General features: G+C 42.7%; 1 protein-coding gene across 5 annotated transcripts in view; it reads right to left on the reverse strand.

Moving 5' to 3' along the window:
• Positions 1-1,197: 1,197 nt before the first annotated feature.
• UBE2Q2 (ubiquitin conjugating enzyme E2 Q2) overlaps positions 1,198-12,190 on the reverse strand; it is a 34,520-nt gene continuing 23,527 nt past the window's right edge. For 2 of the 5 annotated variants that reach the window (XM_028502242.2, XM_028502245.2), the window contains 5 exons: positions 9,979-10,037; positions 8,561-8,609; positions 8,023-8,118; positions 5,272-5,338; positions 1,198-2,786 (listed from right to left, as the gene is read on the reverse strand). In XM_028502242.2, coding sequence (XP_028358043.1) covers positions 2,755-2,786; positions 5,272-5,338; positions 8,023-8,118; positions 8,561-8,609; positions 9,979-10,037 — 303 coding nt within the window. In that variant the 3' untranslated portion in view covers positions 1,198-2,754. Of the gene's footprint in view, positions 2,787-4,247; positions 5,174-5,271; positions 5,339-8,022; positions 8,119-8,560; positions 8,610-9,978; positions 10,038-12,190 lie in introns of those variants that run through there. The other 3 variants (XM_036013198.1, XM_036013197.1, XM_028502243.2) reach the window with 3 other exon arrangements.

Here is a 12,190-nt window from a genome sequence, read left to right on the forward strand (position 1 = left end):
CCGGTGCAGGCTCAGGCTGGAAACCACGGGTGGGTGCGGGGAAAACAAGCACAGCAGACGCCTGGCCCCGACCTCCACCGCCGCTGTTCCCCTGCTGGCGAAGCCCTGGCTCCATCCCCAATAACTGGTCTACGCGAGTGGGTCTCAAACGTTCTGGCCTCAACTCCTTACATACTGACGACCCCAAAGACCTTCTTTATGTGGTTATGTCTGCTAATATGTTCCATATTAAAAGATTTTAATATTAAGGTAATGAATCCATTGCACATTAATAACATGTCATAAAAAAATAACTCCCCCAACCCCCCCCCCCCCAATAGTGAATAGCGCCATGTTTACATTTTGCAAACCTCTAATTTCTGGCTTAATAGAAGGCAGCTGATCGGCTTCCGAGTAGTCTGTGGCAATGTCACGTCGCGGGGCCTCTGGAAAACTCCACTGTACGCTTGCGAGAAAATGAGACTGAAAGTGGCAGATAATGTTTTTAGTCTCAGCAAAAGAATTTTGACCTTCAAAATCTCCTGAAAGGGTCTCACGGGGTCCCCAGGGTTCCCCAAATTACATGTTGAGAGCCACTGGTCCCAAATAATCTCGACACTCTCATGCTTTTCACCAGACTAATATTAAGAGTGGCACCAGGGCCAGGAACGGAAAAGTGAGGGGCAGCACTCTTGGGGGGGGGGCAGGGCAAATCAGGGGCTTCTAAAGATTTCACACGGCCCAGGAGACACTGGAAGGCAGCACCATTATGTACCTCTGGATGTAGTAGCGTGGCTGCATGTCCAGACATAACTTCCAATCCAAGAGTGAAACCTACACAGAAAAATCTCAGAGACGCAGTGCCTGGAGCTTTCCTACCTCTGGACTTCTTGTGAGGTAAGTTGACAACTGTGTGAAGGAGGCTACGGGTCCAGAGGGAGCAGAGTATTGTAACTGGGGGACCTAGGGACAGCCACGAAGAATTTCTATTACAGAATGAGTGTGGGAGAGGGAAAAGGTTGAGGAAGACCTGAGTATGCAATGTCCGTACACTCCATTTCTGGGGTCTCTAGCTTTCTCTCGTTAAATCAACCTGCTCTCTTCCTCTCAAGTCTCTCCTCACCCCACCGCACCATATAGAATCCTATTCTAGAAACTCAATAGAACCTACAGACACCTGAAGCTAAGAGTATTTCTCATGAGGGGAAAATGACAGAGTTATTTTTTAAATGATTCTTTATTCATAAACTTGATGCAAGTTTACAAAATTTACTGTACATTGCCAAATAAATCTGCAATGAAAAATAAACTCCAAAAAAAAAAAAAAACCCAAAGCATGCCAAATGTGTAGCTGTCAATCTGTTAGCCATCCAGATATTAAAGAATTCCATAATGTATTCAAGATTTAGCCTTAGGTTTAAGGAACTGTAATGCTTTAAAGAATCCTGCCTTGTCACTTGTCTGAGCAACTGTCAATCAGAACTGTAACCACGTGAACAAGAACGCCAGGAACTCTCTTTCTGCTGTCCTCTCAACCACACCATGCAGAAGTGCCAAGTCTCTCCAATGCGGTTTACAAAGTTAAAAACTGCATCTCAAAGCAAATGCATAAGAAACACTTTTCAACTTTGTAACTGGTTTGTGCAGAAAAGTGTGCTTCTAGATTTCATTTTAAAAGTGCTTAATAACTAGAAGTTACTTTTAAATCAAATGTGGGTATACAAAAATCGATTACCAATCAAACAGGACTGATTCAGGTAAGGCAATAAAATGGAGGGTATACTGATTTGAGTCAGGTTTTATAAAAAGAACTAACATGTGTAGAGTCCCTATTAGTCTTTAAGTAAAAGCCATTGTTATGATTATAGCAAAAATTTTAAGTCTCCAAATTAGGTGTCTTTTTGTACTTAAGTGTGCAGCTTTTGTTCAAGAAGTCTGTGTGCCAATCACTTTAAAAATTTATTAGTTTACAAATGATTGCAACATCCCGTTAATAAAATGGAAATGTAAAATGACTTAGTATTTTAAATAACTTCAAGATCTATACTGCAGATCTTCAGAAGACATACTGAACCAATAAACAGATTCAGCCCAGCAAGACAGCAGTGCCCCAGTTGGAAGTCACCACTGCAGGCCTTATTCGCTTACTTGGCCCAGCCCTGCTTCACTTTGCCTGAGAAGTACAGCGCAACTCAGGTAAGAGCGTATCTTCGGAAAACAGCTCATATCTTCACGTGGCCATAAAAACATTTAACAATTTATCGAGTAGGTTTCCTATCATTATTTTGGCAATATCATAAAGTGGTTTTACTCTGAAAAGGCTACTATGATGTAGAAGACCTTAAATTTTCTAAACCAATATTAAACAGCAAATAGACCTTTATTGGCTCTGAATGGAACAACATACTGCAAGTCCTAGTAACACAGGCGCTCATTACGGAGAAGTTACCCTAAACTCACAGCTTCAGTTACCTGATGCTGGCTGCCTGCTTGACAGATTTCATCGTTTAAGAAAAAGAGATGATCAGGAGTAGCCAGTGTGTGTATTTATCAGGAAAAATACAGTGAAGCCCCACTGCTCAGTCCAAGAGAATAAAATGAGCAAAATGAGAAGGCTATAACTTATATAGGATGTCAGTTGACAGATTATCCACTAAAATATCTATGAGCTAACGTCTTCAGTACGGCTGTTATGGGGGCACCCAAAGCTTGTCTGCTCGTTGGAAAGATTTTCTTTAAAGCAACATTGGTCCAAACACACGACAGTCAGTACACTTAGCCATCTTCCTTCGGGGGGGTGTACCAGCCTGAAATAGAATGGAAAAGAAGTTAAAATACTTAATTCTTAAACTAACTAGGAGTCAAGGCATTTTGTTAAGGTTAGCTACTTTACCTACTGATAATTTTCATGTTTAAACCTACTGTAAAAATTAAACTCACATTGGTGTTGGTAACACAGCATTTGATGCATTTACAATACAGATGCTCTGGACTGACGGGGGTGGGGAGGGTGGGGTGAGTGTGGGGGGTGTCAGGAGCACACCAGCCTACAGGGGGTGGAAGTATTTCAAGCAGTGAGGGCACCCTGGGGCACTGGTGGTGCCCCGCCATCATCCCTGCCTGGGTGGCTGCTGTGCAGTATCACGAAGGAGTTTCACACCACATACCGCTCGCCCAGGAAAGATCAGAATTCAAATCCAAAATACAGTTTCTATAAATGTGTATCACTTCCACAGCATCATAAAGTCAAAAAACCATAAGTCTAAAAATTGTAAGTGGGAGACTGTCTAAAGTTATTTTCCATGAATAAAATATACTTGAGTTTTCCACACAAGATCTCTCTCTATATTAAGAGCATCTCTGGCTGAAGATGAGTGTGGAACATTAGACTACAAGCTGGGTTTCATATTCCATTTAGATTCTGAATTTAAAAGAAAACCTCAGTGAAAACAACCTGTGCCCAAACAAAATCCTGGCGTTTCAAGAGAAGAACTCGGACTGCCATCAGTGCCACACTGGCACCTCGCCAGTGAGGAGGCCACCACAGCAGGTGCGCTGGTGACTGTGCCCAAGACCCGTCAGCAGCAGAAGACAAACTACAGTCCATCCCTGACTCTGAATCTTTCACATAGCTGACTGCACTCACCCACACTTTCCCAAATACAGCACAGTCTGTAACCATTTTTGAATGCTTACTACAGTGTTGCTTTGGAAATCAATCAATCAATTTTAAAAATAAGAAAAAATATGATTCTGTCTTTGCTGGTGTGGTGCAGTAGATTGAGTGCCCGCCTGTGAACCGAAGGGTTGCCAGTTCAATTCCTGGCCAGGGCACGTGCCTGGGTTTCAGGCCAAGTCCTCGCTGGGGGCGTGCAAGAGGCAATCGAGTGATGTATCTCTCACACATTAGTGTTTCTCTATCCTCTGTTTCTCGCTCCCTTCTCCTTCTCTAAAAATAAAATTTTTTAAAATTTTAAAAAGAAAAAATATGCTTGTTCCCAGACTCAACCATAATCTAAGCTCTGGGCAACTGCCCTGCGACAGCGCAGGTGCCTCATGGTCTGCGGTGCAGCCACGGGGCTATGAAGCAGCTCACGGGCATTCTGCCTCTACTGAGTCAGGGGACTGGAGAAGATTGCTGTGAAAATCCAGTCTGGCCCTCAGGTTTGCTCACTCCCCTCTTCAGAAACCTGAGCACTGTTTGGAATGCAGGCGTATCCCAGTGTGCTATGCTTCACAGCAAAAAGAGTCCAGAACCAGACCCCAAACACCCCCAGCTCCGCCTGTGCGGTTCCTTCAGAAGTGAGCGCTCACTGGAAAAGCAACAAGTTTCCTTTGCCATGAAAATACAAGTGAGCACAAAGCACTACTGTTAGGTCATAAGCTACCACATTTCTAGCAAAGTAAAGAATAGTTATAGTACTGTAAATGCTCCCTTAAAGAAAACTTCTCCGTATTTCCATTAATTTGTTTACTCTGCACCCACGAAGCCTCACTGTCACCAGCACGACTACAATCGGGATCTTCCCAGCACTTCGCTAGGACGTTCTGTGCGTGCTTTTCTCCCCTCACAAGTTTGGCAAGACAGACATCGTGCCCGTTTGAGAGAAGGGAACCTGAGGCAGAGGGGTAACAGGACTTGCTCAGGGCCACAGAGCTAGTGAGTGACACAAACGTCACTGAAAATAGGTCTGCTGATTCCAAGACACCTTTTATCATGTCGCTGTTAGAGACAAAAACTCAAAGCAAGTGTTGTGAACACAAGCAAAATGTGGGGAAGGCCAATGAAGCTTATGAAAGATATTTTAGCATTTTTTAAAAAATATGCAAGTCACACACTCCTAAGTGGACACAGAAATCAAAACTTAACTTCAATAGGTAAATGTGTACAGCTGTCAAAACCGTTCCATCGTCTATGGTCTGAAGGTGTTTCGGAAACAGCGGGCTCAGGACCCGGGATGGCAGGCCCTCAGCACCAACAAGAACACCCCTTGCAGAGCTGCCTCAACAAGCTGACTGCTCAGTGCCTGTGCTAACACCACACATTTCAAGTGGATAAGTGATGCTTTCACCAATCTGCTCAAAAATCTTCATTCTCACTCAAGGGTCTCAAGCCAAGTATTGAGGACCCCAAGACTTTGAATGAAGCACAGTGTGCGTATCCTCAAGCTAAATTTTTTGACTGGTAACTGTACTGTATAAGAAATTAAAGCAAAAACAAAAATAAAACAGGATAAATATCAACAGTAAAACTTCATAAATGGCAATAAATACGTATTGAATTAAACATACCATTTTTCTCGTGTATCTGTACAATGGAATTATAAGATTGTTGGGCTCTTGCTAGATTATATTGATTCTGAAAGAGAATTATACATTTTAAATCAAAACTCTAAGTAGATGAAAATCATGAAAAATAATTTATGGATGTGTTACCACTGTGCTTAAAAGAACACAGGAAAGAATTTTGTTCCATTTCAAAAAGATTTTTCACCGAATACCCTCATTTCTCATTTGCATTATGCTCTCCCCTTTTAGAAGCACAACAAAACCCCCACTGCACTCCAATGAAAACCCACAGCTTCTCGGTCCGTCTGTGTAAGCCCCGCCCCCCACACAGCGCAGACAGACGCACGTCTGTCCACGTGCGTGCAGTGAGTTACAGGATGCTGCTGGGACCGAAGTGGGACTCAGACTCTTTCTTCTAACGTGTATCCAAAAATCATGCCTGATAAAATATTACCTTCAGACCAGAAAACATTCAGCTTTTTTACAGGCTGAATTCCGTGTTGACTGAACAGAAAACCAACCTGGCCAGCTGCGTCCTGCCCGTGGCATGCCCTCGGCTCCTGCGAGCTGAGCCTGGGAGCCAACACCCAGACTGCAGAGTCTTGCCTGCACAGAGCTGCAAAGCCTCAGCTCCAGCAGCCAGACGCTGTCTCCAAATTTCAGGTGTGCTGATGGACAACTTTTCTGTTTTCCAGTACTTAAGTATATTTAAATAATTTTAGTAATATTTTTTGGGAGACAAACTCTTTTATTTACTTTCAGCCAATAGAGGATAGTAGGTTTTAAAATATTTTAAATACTTTTGAAGTAATAGTAACATGGCAAGAAGAAATTCAAAGAGCACAAGCGATTTATAGTAAATAAAGCCTCCCATTTCTCACCCACTTCACCCCCCAGTATTTCAGTATGCCCTCCGTCAGAAACAAGAGTTCTCAGCACTTCATTGAGAGCCTTCCAGAGATGCTCTGACTTACAAAAGCATGTCTGTGAGAGCCTGCAGCCTTGTCTCTCTGTCTCTCTCTCACACACACAAATGGTAGCATATTTCTAAACACATTTAGCACCTTACATTTTGAGAGTATTTTAAAAGTTAACACTCAGATTATTCCCTGCTAACTTTAGAATCCTGGAAGGTTAAACTCATATCAAGCAAAGTGTCCATATTCTTAACTGATGAATATTTCTTAGTTAAAAAAAAAGAGTAAAGTTTAATCAAAACAATTCATTCAAAGAAATTTACCTACTAAGACAATGCATATTTGCATTGTCTTACTTGCATATTTGTTTAATATGCAAACAGTTTTTAGCTGCTTGATAACATTCTGTGCAAAATGGTTATATTTATTTGCTAAGAAAACTACAAATCACGGAAATGTAAAAGGTTAAAGCAATTATTTGGCATTGACTGATTCCAGGAGGACTTATGAGCAAAGACAGAGTATTGGTACAGAATTATAAAACTGGAAGAGAATTAACATATCCAGACCAGCTGTATTTCAGATGGAAATACGAAAACCCAGAGAGGTCAGTTTACACAGCAAGTTATTGGTAAAATGTTCTCTCAATCACTCAAAATGATCACTGTTCTAAACCTTTTCTATTTTCTCTTTCAGGAAAACAATACTGTGATTTTTTTAAAAACATGATTAAATTTAACATCAAGTGTTACTTATAAATAAATGCCAGGAAGAAAATGTTAAAGACTAGAAGCATAGCAAAATATCAACAGTATTTCTAGATAGTCAACTTACAGATGACTTAAGATTTTTGTATGTTTTCTACTTTAGAAACTGTACAGTGAGCATAGGAAAATAAAATTTTGGTGCCATATTACATAAGCATCCTGTTGTCACATTTAAATCATCTAAGACGTACTAGTTAAAAGTAGTTAAGCAATCATAATTCACTAGTGTTCAATAAATAACAGATTTTATACAAAATGGTATTTTGTTCCAGTGTTAAGAAAGGGCTGTTGAAAGAGGTGAAAGTAAAAATCAGTTATTTTATTATTTTATCTCAAATAAATGATTTTTTAAAACAGCCTTTTTAAATTTTTGCTTCCTCTGTGCGTTGAGAGTCTAGTGGACTCGTGGTCTGACGTGCAACATGGTCGTGTACATATTTAGATTTATCATTTTTTGGATTGACATGTAACAAAATATTCACATAGAACTTTAGAAACAGCCAATTTTTTTTCATGTTAGGTCTGAATGATTTCCATCCCACAAACATTTTTCTGAAGCACGCCGACTTCAGAGCCCGTCCTCGGCCCACTCACGTGTCTGCAAGTGACGACAGTGAGACACGGGAAGGTGCTTCCAGCGTGCACCAGACGTGGGGGGCGGGCTCAGCGGTTAAAAGCAGACACTGCTGTCGGGCTGTCTGTCACCAGAGGTGAGGTACCTGAGCCCTGTGGGCTTCCATGTCCGCATCCACACCATGAGGACAGAAAGAGTACACCTTCTTTTGGGTTATTAAGAGGATTGAAAGAGTTAATACAAGTAAAAAGTTTGGATGAGCGCATAGCACATAAATGCTCACTGGGAATTAACTATTATAACATGATCTCAATTGGGGGGAACTTCAAAGTGCGTATAATGTTTTACTTATTAGTATATACATACCAATAACAATTAAAATTATATGTATATTTATCTGTAGTAAAAATAACAAAGACTAAAAGAACAGGAAAAAGCCTCATGCAATAACAGGAAATAGATCTTACAGATGGCATGACATTCTTAACAAAAGTACCTTATTTGCTCCAAACTGCACTCTGGCTTTGCCTTTGACTAGGGTGGCGTTGATCTGCATGATGACTGACTCTATCGAGTAGGCGCTGCTCCAGCCCTGAGGGAAGACACAAGCCTTCTCTAACACATGGCAGCTTCCTGCCTCCCGCTTGGGAAAGCTTCACAAAGTGGCACGAAACAACTCAACAACAGCAAATGAGTATGAAGATGTTTGTAGTCAAGAAGTAAAAGAAAAATTGAATGATTTCCAAAATCTCACAGTCAAAAAAACCTACATTTTAAATGCAAACATGAGCAAACTATAACCTTAAATATTACTTACTTCCTATCCTAGGGATAACAAAACCAAGTACAATGTCATTTTATTGCCCTACCTGACATAGCTTTCTCATTAGTAAAAGTGGCTGCTATTAAAAGAAAAGTTAAAATAATTTTAAAGTAAGTGCTGTTGCAACAGGGCTTTTCCACTCAGAATCTACTTGACACAAACAAAACACCATGGAGGCTGGAAGCCACGAGAGCCACATGAAGAGACTCACCTGTTTCGTGAGAAGCTCCATACATAACGCACCGCCACCCAACACGTACCTTAAAAGAAAACAGGAATCACACAGAAGTCTCTAGGTTTCAGCATCCCTTCTTACTGTTCGAAGTACCATTAGCAAGAACACATGCATGCATGGGAAGACCAGAAGAAAACAGACAGACAGAAACCGCCGTCAGGGCGGCAGGGCTGTGTGAGGAACCTGAGCGTCCCCGCAGTTCGGGGCCCGCAGGTGCCCCGGAGCCACCCCCAGGGTGCCGGAGGGACGGCCACCTTCCTGCCTCTGTGTGTTTGTCTCCACAACCAGGCAGTAAACTATGTAAGAACATAAATTCTTAATCATTTTCTCCTTTCTCACAACAAAAATGTGAAAAGTCAACAAAAATGTGAAAAGTCTATGCTGGCCAAGTTTGTATCAGATTTCAAAATGATCTGATAAAAGTATGTCTATATGTTTATCTTGAAGTTACACAATTTTTCCAAATCCTTGCCTTAATCATTTGTAGCCACTCTTATTTTTTTAATAGTTTGTTTTTACTGTATTTTTCCCATTACCATTTATCCTCCTTACACCCTCTTCCACCTCCAGCTCCCTCCCCATTTTTGTTTCCTTAATTTTTTTATTCATTGATTTTAGGGAAGGGTAAACACCAGTTGGGTGTCCCACGCACTGACCCACTCACCGGCTGACTGCTGTGTGAGCCAGGGGACCGGCCCTCAAGCCTGGCACACAGGGACGGTGCTCTGACCGACTAAGCTACTGGCCAGGGTGCCACCCTCATTTTTTAATCTCAGTAAAACCATATCAACCATAAAGGCGAGCAAAGGAAACAGCGAATATTTTTGGACTTTACTCATAAATGGATTATCTCCCAAAACGGAGCTGGTCAGCTGAGTGTCCCAGAACTCCCCAAGCAGCTCAGTCGGCCCTACTCTGAGGGTCCACAGGACACTTCACAACCAGCCTCGCACAGAGTCTGAGGGTCTTTCCCAGGGTTCGGGGAAAACGCACACGGCCACCATTCGATCCCGCCCGACCGTTACCACCGCCTTTAGAAGGAGGTCGGCGGCCAGCCCACGGGCCCGTGAGGGTGCCTGCAATTTCCCCCAGGGTCTCCTCCAGTCCTAACGGTCTCTGAGGAGTCATTACAATGTATGTTTTACATGCATTTGGTTTCTAATGGTGAAATAGATACAAACAGGCACCACTAAAAACTGTACCTGGACATAATGAACGTAACGGTTCATCCCACTGGTTCTGAAACTGCGGTCCCAGATTAGCAACATCAGCTTCACCTCAGAGCTACTCGGTCAGAAACGCCAGGAAAGCCGAGCGCTCCAGGCCCCCTGGCACTTAACTAGCCCCCCAACGACCCTGAAGCCCACTGTCACGGAAAAGTCACGGCAACTCACCCTCCGGAGAGGACGGGTAACACCACTCGAACAAATGGAGGGTCAAACGGAAAGTTATCCTGAAAAGCAAATGAGCAAGTTTAATTAATTTTAAGAACATCCTCAATACTATGTTATTTAGAAGATTTTAGTCTATAAAGAACATGTATATTTGTTGTCTGATGATGAGTGAGGGCTATAAGAGTAAAAATGGTACCAAAAATAAAATGGCATGAAAACAAAAGCAAACACAAAGGAAGTCAGGATCACGCCCACACAGAGCAGGGTTTTAGTAAACTCAGGAAATGCACACGAAGGCCCTGCCAGCGCGGCCGCGCGGAGGAACGACGAGGTACGTCGGATCAGTCCCCCAGCTGGGAACCAGAAAAGGTGGACAAAGGGTCAATCACTGCAGAGCTAAGATCAAGAAGAAAAAGGAACTCCAGACAGCGGGACCCTTTTTCACCCCTTGGGTTTTCTTTCCGTTACAGGAGAGGAAGGGAACAGGTTGACAAGCTGAATGGGCCTCACAGACTCACTGGGGAGGCGGTAAAACTGGGAGCTCAGGGCCCACCGAGGACAGGCCTCGCCCAGCCCCCACACGGTGGTGGGGCCCCTGGCGGACCGGGAATGAGGCCCCACTTCACATCATCTCAACCCGCAACTGCCTCAGGGACCCTGGGCCGCTGGTGCCCAAGGCCCTGACGGGGCACATGTGCATCCTCTCTGGGGCGGAGTGTCATCCAAGGCCTCAGCTCAGCTCTCCAGTGTTTCATACGTAATGCTCATCATTAAATGTAGTCAAAGCAAGAAACAGACACGAAAGCACCAAGGGTCAAGAGAACAGAGTTATCAGACATAGATTCTGAAATAACTAATGCTCAGTATGTGCAAGCAAAAAAAAAAAAAAAAAAGACTGAAAATCCTGGCAGAGAAATACAATTATAAAAATAAACTATACACAAATTCTGGAACTTGGGAATACAATAACTAAAATTAACAACTTAATGGATGAGTCTAAGCAGAGTGGAGACTTAGCGGGAGAGAAATTCGGTGTACTGAAAAATAGGGCAAAAAGCATCCAGAATAAAGCCCAGAGAGATAAAAAAGGCAGAAAACAAGACACAGAGGAACACACTGAAAAGGCTTCTCATATGCAGAACCCAGAAGAGAAGATTGTGTGAGTACCACACTAGCTGAGCTGGGAAACTGGAGTAATAAAAAAAAATATCCAAGAGAATGAGAAAAAGAGCAAGGAGTGAGAAGGACACAGAACGCGTCTGTGAGATGGTGGGTTTCAGCACAGGTATCAGAACACTGACTGCAAACAGACCGAGTGCTCCAATTAAACGGCAAAGATCACCAGACTTGATAAAAACATAGGAAGAGAAGATGAGGGACAAGAAAACGCAGCTAATTCCCAGGCTACCAAACACAAGTCTTGAGTCCTGGAAACAGAAGAACAAGAGCTTTTTCTAGTAATGAACTGAAGCACAGGTGGGAGCCGAGGAGGCCGAGGGTCAGAGGTCAGTCTCCCCCCACTTGCCAACAGACGTGGGGCAGGCAGACAGCACATCCCCTCTGTGAAAGGTGTGTCTACAGTCTAAGAGAAACTACTCCCAATTTCTATGTTCAAATAAAAGGGGATAAGGAAACAACTAACACATCTTAAAGAAGCGACTGGAGGGAAAGGGAGCTAGCTAAGCAAGCATTAGTTTTACCCAGTTACTCCCAAAAACACAACAGTTTCAACCGAGGGAAGCAGGAGCATAATTCCAGCAACTTACTTTCACTCCCTGACTCTGACCACCCTTAAATCAGATTCTGCAGAACCTACAAACTGAAAATTCAACCCTGACAGGAGAGGAAAATAGAAAGCACATTTCCGACGGCTCAAGTCAGTGGGAGGATAATCGTTGCACATGTTTTTCCTCCATCTAAAACAGCAGGTCAGAAAGAAGCTACACATAATTCAAACACAACTCCTTAGAAACACTTCCTAGGTTTTTTTAAAAAAACAACAGATTTAAAACCCCCATGGCAATACCTATGATTATTTCACTCGAAGGGCCAATTTTCACCCCATCCCATGGGGTGATAATGTGTCCACTGAGAATGCGCGCCCTAAACAATGTAATTTAGTTTGACCTGTTTTTGAGCTCCATATACATGACATTGCACAAAATGTGCTTCTGTTGCTCAGCATTGTATTTCTGAGTAGTCTACCTTGTGG

This window comes from Phyllostomus discolor, chromosome 12 (assembly GCF_004126475.2).
Source record: "Phyllostomus discolor isolate MPI-MPIP mPhyDis1 chromosome 12, mPhyDis1.pri.v3, whole genome shotgun sequence".
NCBI classification, from domain to species: Eukaryota; Metazoa; Chordata; class Mammalia; order Chiroptera; family Phyllostomidae; genus Phyllostomus; species Phyllostomus discolor.